This window comes from Mirounga leonina, unplaced genomic scaffold, assembly GCF_011800145.1.
Source record: "Mirounga leonina isolate KUSES-001 unplaced genomic scaffold, KU_Mleo_1.0 Mir_174, whole genome shotgun sequence".
NCBI lineage: Eukaryota > Metazoa > Chordata > Mammalia > Carnivora > Phocidae > Mirounga > Mirounga leonina.
In genome coordinates this window covers 69,637,978-69,660,035 of record NW_023270451.1, presented here as the reverse complement: position 1 = coordinate 69,660,035, position 22,058 = coordinate 69,637,978, and the positions used below count along the sequence as shown (strand labels likewise).

The 22,058-nt window shown below is 42.5% G+C and overlaps 1 protein-coding gene and 1 long non-coding RNA gene across 2 annotated transcripts in view; one reads left to right on the top strand and one right to left on the bottom strand.

Annotated features, from left to right (window-relative positions):
- Positions 1 to 2,318, bottom strand: part of MKLN1 (muskelin 1) — a 167,638-nt gene extending 165,320 nt beyond the window's left edge. The window contains exon 1 of the mRNA XM_035021125.1: positions 2,203 to 2,318. Within this exon, the coding sequence (XP_034877016.1) occupies positions 2,203 to 2,300 (98 nt within the window). The 5' untranslated portion in view covers positions 2,301 to 2,318. The remainder of the gene's footprint in view (positions 1 to 2,202) is intronic.
- Positions 2,319 to 2,435: 117 nt separating this feature from the next.
- LOC118021096 overlaps positions 2,436 to 22,058 on the top strand; it is an 81,567-nt gene continuing 61,944 nt past the window's right edge. The window contains exon 1 of the long non-coding RNA XR_004682106.1: positions 2,436 to 2,596. This is a non-coding gene — a long non-coding RNA (uncharacterized LOC118021096). The remainder of the gene's footprint in view (positions 2,597 to 22,058) is intronic.

Genomic DNA, 22,058 nt, shown 5'->3' with positions numbered 1-22,058 from the left:
ACCATAAGGATTAAATAAAACATTGTAAATAAAAGTGTTTGAGAGTTAAATATTCATTAAATACTAACTTATGAACATATACGAGAGAATTACAATAGAGTTCTCCAAACTCAAACAACTGCCTGCCAACCAAAACTAGTACTCTGGGGCGCCTGGGTGGCTCAGTTGGTTAAGCGACTGCCTTCGGCTCAGGTCATGATCCCGGAGTCCCGGGATCGAGTCCCGCATCGGGCTCCCTGTTCGGCAGGGAGCCTGCTTCTCCCTCTGACCCTTCCCCCATCTCATGTGCTCTCTGTCTCTCTCATTCTCTCTGTCTCAAATAAATAAATAAAATCTTTAAAAAAAAAAAAAAATGTTTAAAAAAAAAAAACAAAACTAGTACTCTGTCCACTTCAAATCTTGGGTCAGATAATAAGACGTAAGTCAGAGTAAAGTTACCATCCCACTAAATCATTTCCTGCTTGAAACGCACTCTTCCCTTTTTATTCATAACTGAGATGGGACTTCTAATATCCAAGTCCTGCCCTTAGACCAAAGTTTAAGGAGTGAAATCCTGAAAGTAGCCCAACTTAAGACCAGCAAAACTTCTGTTATTAGAAAACTTCTTTGAAGTTATTAGATCAAAGGATGCCACCCCAATTCCCTACTGTCTGTGATCCTAACCTGGGTATAGAAAAATGCTAATTGTCTCCAGATTCAAGAACTTTTTAGCCTCAAAAATCAGAAGTACCTGGGCCACATTTCAACTAAAGCTGAGGGCTAGAATGTTCACCTGGCTCACTCTCAAATGAAAAGTTGTAGTCCAACATCAGTCAGGAACACAGCCATGCAGTAGCCATCAATAGGCCACACAGGCCAGATGTGACCACAAGTCACTTGGCACCCTTCACTGAAGCAAACCCTACTGAAGGCCTGACTGCCAACCCTTGACCTGGTGAATAGGACAATGGGCTAGCAGTCAAGAGAGCTATAGATTCTTCTAGTCACAGACCCATTTTGAGATTCTTGACTGATTTAACTGAAGAAATCAAATTTGAGAAAAGGTAAAGAATTTCTGAAATACAGATGAAAAATTCTGAGTATGCTTCACAGATCTAGTTACTTCATCTGTTCAGTAACATAAAAAGATATATTATTTGCAACTTGTTTTGTTCATAAAATCATTCCTGGCCTTGTGAAATGATGGGGGGTGGGGAACAACTAGCACTTTTCTTCAGGGTCTGCATAGATCTTTAAACTTCACTAAGCCAGTTTCTCTATCTCTGTGTAAAACTGGAGTTACATGTTCTTCCCTCAAAGATAAACTAAAGATAAATAAACACTGTATGAAAGTACTTTCAGCATTTCAGAAGGAATTTGTTACAAAAAAAACCACATATGGTAGTAATGCAATGGAACTTGTTTTAACACCAAATCGGGGATTCAGACCAAACCAGTGTTGGAAGTCAAATCCATTAAAGTCAGACTTTTCTGTCTATATCTGAGTGCCTGGGTTGGGAAATTGGTCTGTATTTACATAAATCCATGTTCTGAGCCATAATATAATGGAACTCTTCTGTAATGTCCCAGCCCACTCGCTATCTTTTTCCGAACTACCGGCCGGAAAAGACAACCCTCTGCAAATTCTACGAATCCTCCCACTGGCAAGGGTTCTGATGGGTCCCACAACTTCTCAGCCTTGCGTGACTTCTACCAGTCCTCTGGAGCTAATCACTTCTAATGACCCCAGTCAAGAACAATCACTCCTCCGCTCAGCTTTACACTTTGTCTCGGTCGATCCCTCCCCCAATCTCGACAGCTCCGACGACCTTAGACATCTTCACCAGTTTGCCAGACGTCGGGACCTCAAAAGCTCGGGTTCCTGCCCCACCTCCCTGAGCCAGCCGCCCCCCCCCAAGCTCTTTTCAGCCCCCAAATCCCGGGCACAGCATCACGGGGCTCCCGGTTGTCCGACGCGCTCCGGACCCGCGGCACACCTCACCCCTTCCCCCCGGGCCCCGCTCTCCGGACCCTAACCCCTCCCTGAGACGGGGGGTAGGGAGAGCAAAGCTGTCCGCCGCTGGACTGAGACTCGGGAGGCCAGGCGTCCCCCTACCAGGCCCCGCCTGGGCCTCTCGGCTCGACTGCCCTCCACAGCCCCCCTGGCCCAGCCGTGCTTATGCCGAAGAGTAGGGCAGCACGAGCCCAGGGCCCAGCACTTACTCGGGAAGATAAGTGGAGGAGAAGGAGCTCCACTTGTGTAGCGCATAGGGGAGAAGCCGGCACTCGGGCGCCGCAGCGACAGCCCCGCCAGCCGCCATCTTGTCAGCACCGAAGCGGCCGCCACCGACCGCCGGCCGCGCCGGGAGGAGGGGAGGGGCGTGGCCTGCTCTTAAAGGGGCCGCGGCCCGCTGGGCCGTGCGCGCTCCCCTTGTGGGGTCTTGCTGGTTTTGTGCGCCGCTGAGGCGCGCGCGGATACTGAGTTCTCTTCTAGAGCGTCCGTCGCCTAACGCTCCTTAATAGACCGACCGAAACTGGGACTGGACTGTGAGCACCTGAGGGCTGTCCTGGGAGGCTCGGAGGGGAGTGGCGCAAAGGACTTTTCTTACAAGCTGAGGTAAGCCAAGAATGTTATGAAAAGAAATAAACTGTAGTTAGGAGCCAGGAAGGGAAATTGAGAAGACGGACTTGGGAGAAGGGACGTCTTTGCGACTTTGGAAACCGCTGCCCTCCCCGAAAGGGCGCTGGCGTGGAGGAGCTACCGTCCTTTCCCTTTGCCGCGGTCCTGGTTTTAAATGTCTTGCCCCGCGTTCCCGAGTCACATGGAGACAGGAAAAGGAAATGCTCCTGTGTCCTCTCACCCTGTTCTGTTTGCAGTTTGTGAGATGCCCTTCCTTGTAAACATTTATTGCGAGTCCTCTCACACCAGTCCGTGCACTAGGCTTGCTCAGTCATGATATTCACCCACAGACCAGAAAAAAACCTTAAGGGGTTGGGGAACCCGCGTGTCCTCGTTTTTTCCAGTTGTTAAATCTGTCCGCTTTTAGCTCGGGCAGAAATTTCGCCCAAAGGTTCAGACAGAACAGAGTTGTAAGAAAAAGACCAGAGAGGGAGTAACAGCCCTCGTGCTCTGAATGCCATATGGGCATCACACCAGCTTCTTATCAAAAAAGGAACATTTGCTCCAAATATCTGGCAGCCTTAGATAATGCTCCCATCAGGTACCCGTCTGTCAGGGTTATGCATGCTTAGTTCTTGGTTTAGCCGCTGCGATTACCCAAGTATTCCTCACTTACTAGAAAAGGTTCTACCCGGAAAAGCCGTGACAGTGTCTTCATCTCCTGCCCCATGGAAAAACTCATGCAAAGAGTTTCTCAGTGGATGACCAAGTGAGTTGAAACACCTCAGTAGTAGTCTCTTCCCGGTATAATCATTAACTGTCCTGACCTCTTACCATAGAGGAAAACTTAGTAGTGGCCTTCGCTAGCATATCAGATCAAGAATGCCAAAAAGGGGGCGCCTGGCTGGCTCAGTCAGTAGAGCATTCTACTCTTGATCTTGGGGTTGCGAGTTCGAGCCCCACATTGGGTATAGAGATTACTTTAAAAAAAAAAAAAAAACCTTGAAAAAAAGAATGCCCCAAAGAAGGCCACAATATGTTAACTTCTAAAATCAGATGCACTTTGGGTGTTGCAGCATGTTGGAAAAATATTTATTCCTTGAGGGAATGCTATATGACCCCAGTGACTTGAGTTGGGAGTCTAGAGACAGGGGGAGAGGCCAGAGAAGGTTAGTCCCAAAGATGCTTAGTGGTTAACTTTGGGGAAAAGAGATACTTTTAAGGGGAAAGGATTAAGACGGTGACTCAGTTCAATTAATTAGGGGCCCCAAATTTGCTAACTATACCTCTTACCCTAATGTAAGTAGAGTCTTTGTTCTTTTCCAGACATAGAGTTATGGTTTCTGAGTGACCCTTTTATTTTTTTTTAAGATTTTATTTATTTATTTATTTGAGAGGGTGGGGATGAGGGGCAGAGGGAGAGGGAGAAAGAGAATCTCAAGCAGACTCCATGCCAAGTGCATAGCCAGTCACGGGGCTCAATCTCATGACCCGGAGATCATGACCTGAGCCAAAATCAAGAGTTGAATGCTCAATCAACTGAGCCAGCCAGGCACCCCCTGAATGATCCTCTTAAAAAACAGATATAAATCAGTTCTTCCTGAGATGACTTTCAGTGACTTTCTATTCCATTTAAGTAATATGGAGCTCCTTTAGCAGAGGCCTTTCATATCCTGCCTTGATTACCTCTTCAGCCTTCTCTCTTCTTTCCCCCTTACAAGTTTTACTCCTCCCAAGCTAAACTAACACACTAAATTGGCTCCTATAAGTTCTGTGCTCTCTCTGGCCTCCAAGCTAAGCTAGTCTAAGCCAAGCCAGGAGTATTCTCTACCATTCTTCACCTGGCTAACTCCTGCTCATTTTTCAGATCATTTCATTCTGGAAAATCATTCCTCAATCACCTATTTTGAGGTTAGGTGCCATTTTCTATATTTCCCTTGGCACCCTTAGTTTCCCTCCTTATCTTAGCAAATATCACAATATATTTTAATTTCCTCTTTTTTTCCTATTCTCTCTCCCTAAACTACAACTCCATGCAGGTAGGAGTTATGCATATCTTTTCACAGTTGTATGCTCAGTCCTATGAGAATGTCTAGTACATAGTAGGTGCTCAATGAATATTTATTGAAGAATGAATAAATTGCACTAAAAGGGAACTCGGGTTGCAAAGGAAAGAGAATGCCAGAACTTCTCAGACAGCAAACATGTATCCCTATTAAAAAAAAAAAAAAAAAAGATTTATTAAGAGGCTGTGATACACCAGGCTTTGTCTAGGTGCTAGGAAGACAGGGATAAACAAATAAGCCAGACGAGGGCCCTGCTTTCATGGAGCTTATATTCTGATAGGGTAACATATAATAAATAGGTCAATTAGATCATTTTAGTCTGTGCATTTAGAGTACTAAGAAAAGACTACACTGGAGTAATATTTAGATTGGATGGTAAAAGAAACTTCTCTAAGAAGGTAATAGTTAAGCTAATAACCTATACAGTAAGAAAATGCCAGGCATACAAAGGCTGAATAAAAAACATTCTAGGCAGAGAGAATAAATAAGTGCAATGGGGCCTGAGACCGGAAAGGGGTTGGTGTGTTCAAAGAATAGAAAGTGTGGCTGGAGCCTAGTGATGGGGGAGAGTGGAGTTGGGAAAGTAGGGCCCTAACAGCTGTGGTAAGGAACCATGACGTGGAACTATGAAGAAGAGACCTGTGCAGGGGCTCAAGTCAAGGAGCAGCGTGATCCATTTTAATGAGTTGGAGGGAAGGAAGAGTTGAAGTGAGAAGACTTGACAGGAGATTATTATAGTAGCCATGCAAGAAATGATGGTGGCTCGGATTAGCAGAGGAGATGGAGAATAGAGGTTGAATTAGGACATATTTTAGAAGTAAAGCCAACTAGACTTGCTAGTGAGGGAGGGAAGGCAGGCAGACAAGGAAGGAATCAAGGATAATTCTTGGGTTTGGGATTTGCATCACTGGGTCGATAGTGATGCTTTTATTGGGAGGGGAAGATTTAGGGTTAGAACAGTTTCAAGGAATCAAGAATTCTGAATTCAGACATTCAAATGACCAAGAGACACATGAAAAGATGCTCAGCACCACTAATCATCAGGGAAATGCAAATCAAAACCACAATGAGCTATCCCCGAACACCAGTCAGTATGACTAGTATCAAAAAGACAAGAAATAGCATGTGTTCGCAAGGATGTGTAGAAAAGGAAACCCTTGTGCATGGTTGGTGGGAATGTAAATTGGTACAACCACTGTAGGAAACAGTATGGATGTTCCTCAGAAAATTAAAAATAGAAATATCATATAATCCAGTAATTCCACTACTGGGTATATGTCCAAGGAAAATGAAAACACTAATTTGAAGAGATACATGAGGTGCCTGGCTGGCTCAGTCGGTAGAGCATGTGACTCTAGAGCTCAGGGTCATGAGTTCAACCCCACGTTGGGTGTAGAGCTTACTTAAAAAAAAAAATGAAAAGATATATGCACCCCTGTGTTTATTGCAGCATTATTTACATAGCCAAGAAATGGAAGCAGCCCAAGTGTCCACTGATACATGAAGGAAAGAAGATGTGGAATATACATATATAAAAGAGTGAAATCTTGCCATTTGCAACAACATGGATGGACCTAGAGGGTATTATGCTAAGTGAAATAAGTCAGAGAAAGACAAATACCGTATGATTTCACTTATATGTGAAATCTAAAAAACAAAACAAATGAACAAACAAGCTAACAACAGAAAAACCCAAACACTTTTTTTTTTTTTTAAAGATTTTATTTATTTGACAGAGAGAGACACAGTGAGAGAGGGAACACAAGCAGGGGGAGTGGGAGAGGGAGAAGCAGGCTTCCCGCTGAGCAGGGAGCCCGATGCGGGGCTCCATCCCAGGACCCTGGGATCATGACCTGAGCCGAAGGCAGATGCTTAACGACTGAGCCACCCAGGTACCCCCCCAAACACTTTTAAATAAACAAACTGGTGACCAGAGGGGAGGTTGGTGAGGGGATGGGTGAAATGGGTGAAGAGGGTTCTTTTCTTACAAAAAAAAAAAAAAAGAATTCTGACATCAGTGTACTGTATAGGGGATGCCTAGTAGACATCAAAGTAGAATTGCCAAGGATGTAATATGGAGAATCTATATTGGTCAGAGTCTTACATCTAGTCACCTTATAGGCATTTGGCCTTCTTTTTATCTAACCATCTAGTGGTTGCTTATTTTGTCTCAGGCACTGATTGCTGAGTCAACAAATTTTTCTCTGAATAGCAGAGTCACTAGCTCCAGGTATAGCAGCTCTAGATAGAAGAAACCATTGGTGTCAGCCTTTTGAAGATGATATAGGGGTACAAGAATAGCCTATGGAAAGAAGCATGGAGTATGTGTTGAAAATCTTAGTTTTGTTCCTAGGTCTGGTACTTTTCTAGCGAGACCTTGGGAAAGTCACATAACTTCTCTGAGTCTTGTTTTCCACCCTATAGAGTGAATTGAATCAAATCTATCCTGTCTACTACACAAGGGGGTTTTGAAGATCAGGTGAAGGAAGAGAACAATTATCGAGTGCCTAGCTTATTTACTATGAATGACGTAAGTTCTCACTTAATTCTCAGAGAAACTCTGAGATATAAATATTATTATTCCCCTTTCACAAATGAGAAAAATAAGACTCAGAAATGTTAAATACTTGTTGTCTTTGGTTTGCTTCTTCACATGTGTGGGACAGAAGAGAGTGAGATGGGGGTATTCCTTCCCCTGACTTCCCTGCCTGTGAGGTCACTCAGGACTGACTGGCCCTTTTGACCAAAGGTCACAAGTCCTCTTCCCAAGTGGTGTCTCTACACAGCTCTCTGGTTCTGGGTTCCAGTAACCACTCCCACTGCTTGCCTTCTGTGGTTTCCTAGTGCGTTCTCACACTTTTATAAATAGTCCCTTTATTAAACCTCTTACATTGCCCAACTTGAGAATGCCATCTGTTTCCAGCTGGGACCTTCACTGGTAGAATAACTTATCCGAGGAGGTGTAGCTAGTCAGTGACAGAGCCGGAATCTCTTTGGTTCAAAAGCTGGCCCTGTTTGATCACATCCCATTCTTCTCAAGTAGGAAGAGACATAGTCAACTGTAAAGTACTATTCAGATATAAGATGTTGTCGAATAAAAAAGACCACCAATGGGCGCCTGGGTGGCTCAGTCGTTAAACGTCTGCCTTCAGCTCAGGCCATGATCCCAGGGTCCTGGATTGAGCTCCGAACAGGGCTCCCTGCTCAGCGGGAAGCCTGCTTCTCCCTCTCCCACTCTCCCTGCTTGTGTTCCCTCTCTCACTGTCTCTCTCCCTCTGTCAAATAAATAAATAAAATCTTAAAAAAAAAAGACCACCACGAGTTAGAAAGTAAAACAAATTTGGCTGATTTATTTCCAGGCAAAGGAACACACTAGGCTAAGAAGGAAAAGAAGGTGTTTTTCATTGTAAGGAAGGGGTTTCGTGATTGTTATGTTCACTAAAGATTAAATATACCCTCTAAATGAGCTGGAATAAATCAACAGCTCTGTACATGACTGGTTAAAACAAGCCCCATACTTCAGTGGTCAGGAAAAAAATAAATCTTCAGATAGGTTCTGTAAGGGTCTTACTTTAGCTGACCCGAGGTTGGGCAAAGTTCATGGTTTCTTTAACCATTTTAGGTGTTGAGTAAAGTAGAGGCACAATACAGTATACAGTGTGCCTCTCCTAGGCAAGCTCTGTTGTAAATGGAAGAATTTCCTTTTACAATATTATGCCACGGATGAAGAAACTAATACCCAAATATGTTAGATGTCCATGTCCAAGGTCATTTACACAATTGGCCTTTTGCAGATCGGAATCCATAAGCTGAGTACCTGATTCTCAGTTAACTATTTTCCTCATGTATTTAATGGGAACTTTTTAGGACCATGCCTACATTATTCTTCTTTATATCATCCGTAACTAGCACATAGTAGATACTCAAATATTTCCGGAACTGTATCTCTTAGTTCCTCCTGAATTTTTTCCCACTACTTGTCTTAGGCAATTAAGCCTGCTATAACAAAAATACCGTAAACTTTGTGGCTTAAATGACAAACACTTATTTTTCACAGTTCTGGAGGCTGGGAAGTCCAAAATCAAGGTGCTAGTAGATTCAGTATCTGATGAGAGACCTCTTCCTGATTTGCAGACATCTACCTTCTTGCTTCTGCCCCTGACCCCCCAAAATGCATGTCTTTCTTACATGCAAAATACATTCATTTTATCCCAACAGCCCCAAAATCTTAGCTCATTCCAGCATAAAATCCAAAGTCTTATCCAAATATCATCTCAATCAGATATGGATGAGACTCTTCCTGAGGCAGAACTCCTCTCCAGCTATGAACCAGTGAAACCAAGTAAGTTAAGTGCTTGCACAATACAGTGGTAGGACAGGCATAAGATAGACATTCCCATTCCAAAAGGAAGAAATGAGAAAGAGAGGAAGGAGGGATGAGTCTCATGAAAGCAAGGTAAACTCCATGAAATCCCAAAGCCTGAGAATAATCCCCTTTGGCTCTTTGCTCTGCCTTTAGTACTGCCTTTTTGACCCCCTGGGATGGTGGCCCTGCCAGAGGGAAGGCCTGTCCCAGAGCTGTGGGTGGAAGCCATCTGGCCTGTTGTAATAGAGGTGATAGCTTCCTCTTTTGAAACCCTGATGGCCCCCCGATCTCTGAATTGTTTTCAGGGTCATTCTTTCCCTGTCTTGAAGAATAGCTTATATTCCAACAAACAGCTCTATGGTCCTGGTCCTGTAAAATCCAAGACATCCAACAGCCTTTCTTCATTCCATCTATGTCCATCCCCTTCAGTTCACACTGGAGTATCCTTGCTGAGGTAGCTGATTAGGTCCGTGGTTCATATCCACACCAGTCTCTTATCAAATGGTCAGCCACCCATACATTTAGTGTTTTCTTCAAACATGCTTTCTCATTTTTTGTAATGTGGAGAGGCTTAGAATTTTCCAAATCTTTAAGTTCTGGTTCCTTTTTGCATAACAGTTCCATCATCAGTTCATATCTCTCTTGTCTCATTTTGCTACAAGCAGTCAGGAGGAACCAAGTCACTTCTTCAACACTTTGTTTAGAAATCTCAGCTAGGTACCAATTTCATCACTTGCAAGTTCTACCTTCACAGAACACAAGAACAAAAACACAAATCAGCCAAATTCTTTGCCACTATATGACAAAGATCACCTTTCCTCTGGTCTCCAATAACATGTTCCTCATTTCTGTCTGAGAGCAGAATGGCCTTTACTGTCCATATCTCTAGCAACATTCCATTCATGTATTCTCTTAAAAAATGGAAGGCATTCTCTCCAGTTTTGTTCCTTCTGAGCTCTCTCCAGAACCGCCTTTGGTAGTCCCTTCACAGCAATATTGAGTTCTTCCAGCATGTCCCCCCAAACATGCCCACTTCTGTGTACTGATTTTTGTCTTAGTTAGCTTGGGCTACTGTAACAACAATATAATAGACTACGTGGATTAAATAGCTATTAACCTTAAAAATAAAAGTATTTTCCCAGCAAAAAATCGATTTATTCAGAAATAGCAGAGAATTTCAATTCAGGATGTGCAAGCTACAGCAAAACCATAGGCAAGTCCAACAACAGGCAAAGGAGAGGGATGTTATTTAGTTGAAGAAGAAATAAGTTGGGAGGGATTGTTTTGAATGAAAGTCCATTGGAAAAAAGAAAGAGTTGGGGTTGATGACTTCTCATTAGCTGAGTTGAAGAGGAAGTCAGTGTCTTGTAGGAGATACAATGTACTTCTTTTCCCTGTTGGGGCCTGTAATTGATGATTCTTTCCTGGTGATGATTCTTCTGTTGGAGCCTATAATTGACACTTCTGTTGGGAAGAGTATAACTGACAATTCTTCCTGTAACTGACATTGAGTGGTTTGTCTGTCCTCTTTAGTGAGGTTTTCCTTTATTAATTTTCACACAATAAACATTTATTTCTCACACTTAGAGTCTGGAAGTCCAAACTCAAGGCACCAGTAGATTTGGTGTCTACAGCCTTATTCCTGTTTGCAGATGGTGGCCTTCTTGCTGTATGGATGAGAGAAGATTTCTGGTCTCATCCCTTTTATAAGGGCACTAGTCCCATCAGGAGGCTCCACCTTCATGATTTCATCAAAATATAATCACCTTCTAAAACCATCACATCGGGGAGTAGGGGCTTCAGCATATGAATTTGAAGAAAACACAAACATTCAGTCCCTAGCACTAATGTATGATTATATATTTTTTTAAATTAAAGGAGTTTGCTTAGGGATCATCTGAAGACTGGGAAGAATTAAAGGCACGGGGGCTATCCATCCATTTTTGGTTAGTAAACGAAGAAAATCATCAGGGGGATTAGAATTTGCCCCAAAATAATTCCCACTGAGCATTTCTTGCATACCAGGAATATGCATGCATTACCTCAGTGAATGAGCAGCCCTGCCAGTAAACTCAGAGATTCTTGGAGGTCAAGATTCGCCAAACCCACACGTGCCCTATTATACAAGTCTCAAATGTACACATTCAGGATTCAGAAGGCCAAGGGAAATATGTGATGTATTCCTAAGACTAATGGTTCCGCCTCCATCTTGCTTCTGTTCTCTCATGGTTGCCGTATTAACTCATTCCAACTTTGCTATTGTTGTTTGGAATCATTTCTTTGGGCACAACACTGCCAAAAGGAGCGGGTGAAAAGCAAATACCAGCACTTTGTAAATAAGGGGATATCCCCTTTATTTTTTAGGACAAAGGAACTTGAGCCAGCCCCAGTGGGGCCTCTGCACAGGTCCCAGGTGAACACTGAGATTAGCTTCAGGTGTGACGCTCAGGTCCATCTGCTCCCAGGAGATGGCAGCAGCAGCCGCCACAGCCTCCGCTGGCTGGTCACAGCAGAATTCCTCCTTTTGCCTGTTGGCATCCAACCCTAGAAATTCCTGGTATTAGAGACCGCTTTATCCCTCCCTTGGTTCGCTGAGCTTGGTTGGAGCTGAGACACAGGGAGTGCAGGAACTGGCCACTGGTTCGTCATCTCCTAAGTGCCTAGTTGTTTTTTTTTTTGTAAACATTTTGGTCTGAACTGTGACCTTGGAGCATGTACGAAGGAGGACCAGGAAGTCTCCGGCCAGGGAAAAGAGCTTCAAAAAGAAATAAATACAGTTGACCCTTGAAGCTGGGTTAGGGGCACCAACCTCCCTCCCCACCCTCGTGCCGTCAAAAATCCACGTGTAACTTTTGACTCCCTAAAAGCTTCACTACATATATCCCACTGTTGACTGGAAGCCTTACTGATAACATAAACAATTAACCCGCGTTTTGTATGTGTATTGTATGCTGTATTCTTAGACTAAAGTAAGCTAGAAAAAGAAAACATCGTTAAAATCACAAGGAAGAGAAAATACATGTACAGTACTCTAGTGTATTTCTTTAAAAAAAAAAAAAAGTCCACATATTAGTGGACCCATGCAGTTCAAACCCGTGTTATTCCAGGGTCAACGGTAGTAACTTAAACACTTAACATCCACCTAGGCATAAATGCAGAGGACCCCAGCTCACAGTTTGGTACAACACCAAGAATATAGATTCTCCACCCAGCCTCCCAGATACCAGCCAGCTGACCTTGTCCCGGATTCTGTCAGAGCTGCAGTTTCCTCATCCACTTAGTGTAGACTCAGTGTGTCTAATTCTTAAATTATGAGTTACTGTACTTTCGTTTTCTGGATTAAGTAAGGCTGGGCCTTTATGAGTTACTGTACTTTCATTTTCTGGATTAAGTAAGGCTGGGCCTTCACTCTTTCAGAATTTTAAAAATCCCAGACACAACAAGTGCTACAGGATCCAAGTTGATCCCAAGTGAGCACATATCCTGGTTCAGTGAGCACTGCCAGCTGCCGAGGAGGTGGGCAGGACTCCCAGGAAATGTCTGAACACCGCACAGCTGTGGAGGAACTGTCACCTGCTGGGGGTTGCTTTGCAAATTACCACATCTAAATGAGGCAGACAAAATAATATTCCAAAAAGCAATTACCACTGACTCCTACTGTATTTGGAAACCAGAAGTCCTTTTGGGAAAAGTGAAACTGGCTCACAAAAAATTATCCCACCCCTCGGGGTAGAAATGTTTGAGGTTTAGGGGATTCTTTTTTTTTTTTTTTAAGATTTTATTTATTTATTTGACAGAGAGAGACAGCGAGAGAGGGAACACAAGCAGGGGGCGTGGGAGAGGGAGAAGCAGGCTCCCCATGGAGCAGAGAGCCCGATGCGGGGCTCGATCCCAAGACCCTGAGATCATGACCTGAGCTGAAGGCAGACGCTTAACGACTGAGCCACCCAGGCACCCCGAGGTTTAGGGAATTCTTAAGTCAGGACCTGTCAGTGCTTCTGTCCCACTGTCACGGTCAGGGGCTCAACCTGGTTTTTGTGAAGGAGAAAATGGAACGAGCTCCTCTCCTTTCCTCCCTGCTTCATCCAGCTTGCTCTCAGCTTCATTGCCTGAATGGCTTCAACGTTCATCCATTCATTCAGTAAATACTTACTGGACACCTACTATGTGCCTGGTACTGGGAACATACCTAGCTATTAAGGAGTTCGCAGTCAACTAGTCAGATATTAAGTGGGTTAAATATACAAAGTAGCCAGAAAGCGTTAGCATGTAAATATAAAATATAAAGTAACGATAGTGGCCATAGTGGTAGTTAGCAGAACATTGGCTCTATAAGGCCACAGGCCAAATATCTTTTCTAATTCAAGCTATACCCAGAATATAGTAGAATCATCTAGAGTAGGCCTACAGGTATCAGCCCCTGTGGGTCTGTCAAGGCAACCATTCTTTCCTGTTTCACATGAAAATCATCATAGGAGACTCCCTTCCTGGGCTAGGAAACTTAAGCTCCAGAAAGCTACTTTAAATGGAAATATGTATGTGTTACCTGACATGAAAGGATCGCTGACTGGGGACAGCTTCTCCCTTTATGTTTTCTGCGTTAGAATATCAGCACAGGGGATGGTCAGGTTAAATAAGTTTCAGTGTCAACTGAAACAGAGGGAATTGCAGGATGACAGAAGTAGGAGAGCATAGTGACCGAGAATTCTAGATGGCTCTGCACTAGAAAAGAGAACCAGATCCAGCATGCAGAGCAGGTCAGAGAGTAAGGCAACAGGGATGTCGTGGGACAAGGGACTCAGCTGAGCTATTTAGTACAACAAACAAACAGAGAAGAAGCAAACCAGTTCTCCTGGTTCCCCAACAGCTCAGATCAATCTGAGGAGGTCAACTGAAGTTTGTCTTCAAAGAGACACCAGATGGTCTCATAATGTTGGAATTGGGCCAAAACATGTCTCAAATGCAAATTTTTATAAAGACCTTTCTTATATTGATAATTTTATTTTCTTCCTGTATATTTCCATACAAGCTCAAAATTATCTCCTTCCCGCCCCCTCCCTTCCCTACAAACAATTTCTGGCAATGTCAGTTACTAAACATATAGCACAAAGAGTGAGAAACTCTGGCTTTAGGTCTAATTTTATGCAATTTAATGTTCAGGTCATTGCTCTCAGAGCCCCCAAAATAACCGTCATTATACTGGGTTTCTCTGGTGAGCACATTCAGAGAGATGCCTCTAAGCAGTGGCTCTCATTCTTGGCTGCATGTTGGAATCCCATGAGAAACTTGTAAAAATCCCCACATCACATCCCAAAACAGTTACAGATTAGGGGTGGGACCTAAGCATTGATATATTAATTTTAAGTTTCTCAAAAGGTTTCTTTTTTTTTCTTTCTTTCCCTTAAAATCATGGATGCTGCCTTATTTACCAAAGGTCCTGGCCTGGGACTGGTTCCACCAGCCAGGCTTTTAGTTCCTCCAAAGATTTCTTTGTGCCACCAAGGTTGGGAACTTTCCCCCCTTATGTCTTAGCAGGAAGCTGTTGGTACCTGACAGCTAAGCTCTCCTTCTGCGTTTGGAATTTCTCCTGAGAAGTAAGCATCAAGAAACCAGATGCTGCAATGGCAGCTAGCTTGGAAATCCACTTAGTTGTAAGATTTCCATTTCAACTCTCCCACCTTGTCCACCAGGTGTACAATTAAAATGACTTGGATACTTAAAGTTGTGAACAACAGTTAATCGGTATTTTAAAGAGAATTGGTAACAGGTGATGCTGGTGTAAATGCCACACTCTAGAGACCCTACATTCATCCTAAAAGCAAATAAAAATGCTTCTTTAAATCCCCCACACTGTGGGGGTGCCTGGGTGGCTCAGTTGGTTGAGTGTCCAACTCTTGGTTTTGGCTCAGGTCATGATCTCAGGGTTGTGGGATCGAGGCCCACGTTGGGCTCCGTGCTCAGTGCTGGGGTGGGGTTTCTGATTGGGATTTTCTCTCTTTTTCTCTCTCTCTCCTTCTGCCCCTCCCTTATGCTCTCTTTCTCAAATAAATAAATAAATTTTCTTTAAAAAGAGAAATCCCCCACACTAAGTCTTTTTCCTCTCCTCCTTCTTTACCCATTTTTCTCTTCCTCTCATTCCTCTCTTCCTATCTGTCTCCTTCAGCTGCTCTCCCACAGTATCAGTCTTTCCATCCTGCTCCTCTTACCCCTTGTTGCTCTCTTATTCCCCTCTGCATCTGACTTGACTTCTTTCACTCAGTCATCTCCCTCTAACCCACAACACATACCTCTCCTCTCTTTCATCTTTTCCACTTGCTTCTCCTTAATGGACTATACCATAGAACAAAAACATTGTCAAATATTTATAATTACTAAATAAGGTATTTGTTGTTAACTTTAAAAGCAGATAAGTTCTGGGGCGCCTGGCTGGCTCAGCTGGTAGAGCTTGCGACTCTTGATCTCGAGGTCATGAGTTCAAGCCCCATGTTGGGCCGTTGGGCGTAGAGATTACTTTAAATAAATAAATAAAAATAAAAGCAATTAAGTTCTGAAAATGCTATATTTGTCTCTCCAAGGAGAAAAAAAAACTTGTTCATAGTTAGCATTCTTTAAATACTAACTATAATAATTATTTTTCTTATAACTTCCTTTATTGGCCTTAGGTTACTTTTTTCATGTAGTTCAGTGACCCTCAATACAAAAATGGTTCTTTGTTCTTCAGTAACACCGACAACAGTAGCTGACATCACTATAAAAAGAGAAACAAGCTAAAAACGGTAGAGTGTATGCACCCTGAATTGCATATTCAGTTGCAAAATCATCATTATCATTATTATTGTAATTGCAGAGAGGAGGCATTTAAATAATTGTTCAAAGTATCTTCTTGAGGAAATAAGGAAATCAGGGCCAGCTGTCACAAACCAACCTACAATAATAATCCCGTATGTGCATCTTCAGTATGCATAGCAACACTACAGTAACAAATTTGCGCATTCATCTAATGTCCTTAAACAACCTAAAAAATAACAAACCTTGATCAAATCCATTGTCTCACTTGGTAGTTGACCTGTGTTTTTTTTTTTTTAAGATTTTATTTTATTTATTTGACAGAGAGAGACACAGTGAGAGAGGGAACACAAACAGGGGGAGTGGGAGAGGGAGAAGCAGGCTTCCCGCTGAACAGGGAGCCCGACGCGGGGCTCGATTCCAGGACCCTGGGACCATGACCTGAGCTGAAGGCAGACGCTTAACAACTGAGCCACCCAGGCACCCCAGTTGAGCAGTGTCCCTGAACAATCTTCGAATCATAAGCCACCAAACACAAATTGCACCATTAATTCAATGACAAACTGGGGTGGGTGGGCCAGCATCCACCTGCTATGTTATGGCCACAAATCTAGGTACGCAAGTAGAATGGACATGGGGTAGATAGGTCAGCAGACAACTAAAACATATAGGAGAAATATCCACAAAAATAGACATGTTATGTTGACTGGAAAGTTGTAAACAAACGAGAACTGTGAGAAAAGGGGCAAGGTCTTGCTTTTAGTTTAGTGAAATCAGCCAAAAGTATTTGAGATTTTCTCTTCCCAAGATACAACTGTGAAATGACTAATAGGAATTAAGTGAGCTTGCACCAAGAACTGGATGTGCCACTTCACTGGGAACAGAAAATGTTCCCCTGATAGAGGCTGTCCTCTCAGATGAGTACCTTGGGTGTTTTAAAGAGGAGCTGCCAGATGCAGAGATGGTGCATTTACAAAGAACAAGAATTATCCATGCATCTTTGCAGATTTCCCCAATATCTTGGTACTTTTGGGTCAGGTTTATGTCTTCAATTCCATGTCCCTGAAGAAACTCAGGAGAAAGGGAAGAAGGAAAAAGGAGAAAAAAAAAAAAACTTCCTGTCACATTGTTTTTTCCTTGCTGGTCTACTGTTGCGTTCTACTAGGAGTCTTGCAGAAGACTTGGCCTGAGCAATTTAAGAAAGGTGAGTGACCAATACTTAAGAAAGTTAGCAACTGCTCTGATCCAGCCTTCCCAGGTTCTAAAAATCATACAACTAGTTGTAGTGGATCAATATTACTTGAATACTTGCATCACCAGCTAAAATCAAGTTTCCCACACACAGCCTTATCCTGTTTCAATAATTAAAATATTTTTTCTACAAAAGTATCAGAAGGGATACTGATTGACATTTTGAAAGATGTTTCAAGGCACAATCTGTGTATTTTTTTTCACTGTAAAAGTAAGACACCACACCAACATAAAAATAAATTCAAACTTCAAAAAAGTTAACTATTATTATTATTACTTCTGTTAACTATTTGTGTATTCTTTCCACATAAGCATATATATATATACTTACATATATATACACACACACACACCATTTTTACACAGAGCAGACCATATAATATACAGTGCCCTGTTATGAGATAATAGAAAATATATATATATTGGGGGTGCCTGGGTGGCTCAGTCGGTTAAGCGTCCAACTCTTGATTTCAGCTCAGGTCGTGGTCTCAGGGTTTTGAGATTGAGCCCCGAGTCAGGCTCTGCGCTGGGCATGGAGCCTGCTTAAGACTCTCTCCCTCTCCCCTGCTGCTCCCCCCTCTCTACAAAAAGAAAAAAGAAAAGAAAAAATATAAACATAATTGTTTCCCTGAGTTCTGTGAGCTGTTTTAGGAAATAATCGAATCCAAAGGGTGGGAGGTCATAGGAACCTCTGATTTGTAGCCAAGTCAGACAGAAGTTGTAGATAACTTAGGGAGCCACTACTTGAGATTGGCTACAGTTGCCACTTTAATGCACCAGGGTTTGATTTGAATTCCACGATGTCATATAGTACAAGTTAAAAAATTAGGTTTTACTATGAAAAGAGGAAACTTACAAAGTCAAAGTCATTAAGAGAAGGAAGGATTCTCTTATTGTCCCTGGCTGACCTGCTGGCCCCACAGAATGGTTTGTATTCCAGGGAAGGGAACTCTGCCTCTCTTTTGATCTCTTTTTTATATAGAGCCAGTAAGTGTGAGAGTAAGCCTTATCAGTGAAAGGAATAATCACACTGTCTTGGCATCAGGCAGCCTGGACTTTCGTGCCAGCTATTTACCAGAGTTGTCTGGGAAACAGACGAGCTGCCCAACATCTAGACTTTTGGGCCCCTGGGATATTACACAAGTGAAGCCAGTGGTCCCATGCTCTGCTTGGGGACAGTTCCTCAGGCTGAGAGAAGCCCCTTTCTTCAGCCTCCAACCCCCCCATACCTGCTTTGAGCTAGCTCATTGTCCAAGCAATGCAGAATGAGCACCCAGATTCATTTAGAAGAAGCCTACTCTTTGTATCACATTAAATTAGTTAAGGAGTCAGGAAATGGAGATGAGGTTAACTTTTTTTACTCCCAACTCTTTATTTTTAAAATTTTCAAACCCACAAAGGTCAAAAGAATGATACAATGAATGCCCTTATATTCTTCACCTAGACTCATCAATTGTTAACATTTTGTCATCTCTGCTGTATCTCTTTCTATAAATACACATTTTTATGCATTGAAGTATTTGAAAGTAAATTGAATACTTTATGATGGGTCGCTAAAATAATTCAGCATACATCTCCTAAGAATAAAGGCATCCTCCTACATAACTGCAATGCCATTTTCAGACCAGGAAAATTAATGATTTGATATCTTTAATTCCACATTTAAATTTCTCTAGTCCTAAGTGTCTTTTATGGCCATCTTTTTTTTTAAATTATTGGATATAAGATATTAACAAGGTTCATACATTGCATTTGATTTTGTCTCTAGTCCAGGGCCCCAAGGTGAACATTCAGCTTTTCATTGTCATGACGGGGGGTGCTACTCACATCTAGCGGACAGAGACGATGGATGCCTGCTAAGTATCCTACAATACACAGACAACCCCCCACAACAAAGAATTAGCTGACCCAAAATGTCAATTAGTGTTGAGATTGAAAAACGTTGTTCTAGTCTATCTAGAACAGTCTCCTCACTTTTTTGTTGTCGTTTTTCATGACACGGACTTGTAATGCCCAAGCTGGTTGTGATACAGAACGTTCCACACTACAGGATTTTCTGATTTTTTTCATGATTAGTTTCCATTTGAACATATTTGGCAAGAATAGTACATAGATCATTGTAACGATTAGCTATTACTGCATACCAACCCACCCCCACACTCAGGGGCATTCTACCATTGACTAGGTAGTTCTGCTGATCTGGGCTGGGCTCAGCTGATTTTGGCTGGACTCATTAATGGATCTGTAGTCATTTGGCAAGTTGACTGGGGGCTGGCTGGTCTAGGATCCCAGGTCAGTTGGGGTGATTGGGCTCAGCTCCATTCATCTCTCACGCTTAGCAGGCTAGTCCCGTCCTATTCTCATGGAAGAGGTAGGGTCCGAAAGAAAGTGGAAGTATGTAACATCTATCAAGGCCTAGGCTTAGAACTGGCACTCTGTCACTTTAACTGCATTATATTAGCCGACAAAGATAACAAAGCCAGCCTGTATTCAAGTGGTAGAGAAATAAACTCTACCTCTTGATGGGAGTTGCTGCAAAGTCACATTGCAAGGGGTGTGGATAGGGAGGGAAAGAATCTGGGCCTATTGCAATCAGTCTATCAGAGTGACATCATGTGCCTCGTACAGCATCATATCAGAAGGAATATGATGTCAGGTTGTCCCACTATTAGTGATGTTAAGTTGTGATACTTGATGAAGTATCTACCGTTTGGATATGCAGGGTGATGCTTCGGTACACTGCCATTGTTTTAGTTTCTTAGGGTGGTTGTAACAAAGTACCCACAAATCTGGTGGCTAAAACAACAGAAATGTAATGTCTCATAGTTCTGAAGGTGAGAAGTATTAAAACTGTGTCAGCAGATCTCCCTCTGAAACTTTTAGGAGAGAATTCTTCCTTGCCTCTTCTAGCTTCTGGTAGCCCCAGACATTCCTTGGCTTGCAACTGCCACACTTCAATTCAGCTTCCATATTCACATGGCATCCTCCCTGTGTCTCTGTGTCTTCACGTGACCATCTTCTTGGAAGGACACCAGTCATACTGGATTAGAGTCCCATCCTATTCCAGGATAACCTCATCTTAACAAATTACATCTGCAATGATCCTATTTCCAAATAAGATCACGTTCTAGGGTACTGGGGGTAGGACTTCAGCATACCTTTCTTGGGAAACACAACTCAACCCATAACACCCATCAACCCTTCACCCAAAGGTTTTATCCATCCACGTATAGTCTTTGATTGAATGAGTTTATTACATTGGGGATTGCATAACCGTGTTTTTCTTAAACCTCATCATTTCTTCAACATTTATTAGCTGGCATTCTTCTGTAAAGAAGAAGGTTTTGTTTTCCTATTTCCTCCCCCATCTCTTCTCTCCTCCCCCCCCGCCTTTTAGTCACTTTGAATGTGTGGCTTTTTCTTTGTATACAACCATCATTTTTATACAACCATACAAACAAAATTTTGGTGATCAGATTGTCTCAAATTTGACTAGCGAAAGTCCCTAAAGTCAACTCTTAATGAAAAAAGTACAATAAGTATTTAAGCATTTATTGAATTTAAAATTCTTCTCATTAATATGTAATGTGACTACTCCCACTAATCTATCCCATAGGACCTACTTCTGCTGTCCCCATAAGTCAGGGCTTATATTTTCTCCCTGGGGAGGCTATTTGATTGTTCCGCATGGGAAAAGTCTCATCATCGTTCCTAAAGTACAGCCATAAAAAAAAAAAAATTTTTAAAACACCCTGTCATTTATCAAGTATACTGTTTTACATATGTTATTTGAAATGTCATAATAAGTCTGTGTCTAAGTAATGTTACTATATATTACAAATGAGAAATCAGAGGTTTAAAGTGAGATACTGGAAAGAGTATGGATTTTGTAAACTGGTGGTTTGAATCCTGGCTTTTTCACCTATCAGGTATGTGATCGAGGGTCTCTGTAGGCATAGGTTTGTTTAGCTATTCTATAGCGACAAGGATACTTGCCTCACAGCTCTGAGCCTGGCCGCTTACCTGACCTAGAGTGGGTGTCGATTAGTTCTCTCTTTCCATATCCTGATAACTTCTAGGTCATGTTGGATAAATGACAGTGCCACAGAGCCCACTAGCAATTAATTAGGAGTCGATCAATTTCATTAATTCAGAGTATGCTCCCTAGGAATTAGAGATAGCTCAACCTAAGTGCTAGCTAAAATTCACTTTTAAATATCTTTGGGGGAAAACGTTTCCTAATCCATTTCTTAAACAATATTGTAGGAAGGAGCTCATATCTATTCAACTTAAGAGAACAACTTTTGGGGAGATCTTCTGCATTTTACATGCATATTAGGAAGCTCGTTTACAAATCAATATTTACAATAGACTCAACTTGTTCATCTGAAAACAGTGTATTCATTCATCCCACAAATAGTATTGAGCAACTACTATGTCCCATGCAATGTTCTAGGCACTTGGGATACATCAAAGAATAAAACAAATATTTCTGGGGCTCCTGGGTGGCTCAGTCACTTAAGCATCCAACTCTTGATTTTAGCTCAGGTCAGGAGATCGAGCCCAGGTTTCATCTCAGGTCATGATCTCAGGGTCCCCTGGGCATGAAGCCTGCTTAAGATTTCCTCTCTCTCGGGGCGCCTGGGTGGCTTAGTCATTGGGTGTCTGCCTTCAGCTCAGGTCATGATCCCAGGGTCCTGGGATGGAGCCCCGCCTCTGGCTCCGTGCTCAGCAGGAAGCCTGCTTCTCCCTCTCCTGCTTCTCCCTCTCCCACTCCCCCCTGCTTGTGTTCCCTCTCTCACTGTGTCTCTCTCTGTCCAATAAATAAATAAAATCTTTAAAAAAAAAAAAGATTTCCTTTCTCTCTCTCTCTCTGCACCCCCCACCACTCAAGCATTCTCTCTCTTTCTCTCTAGAAAAACAAAAAACAAAGGCCACACAATCAGTAATGGCAATGCTATAATGATAAAAAAACAAGCAACAATAAAAC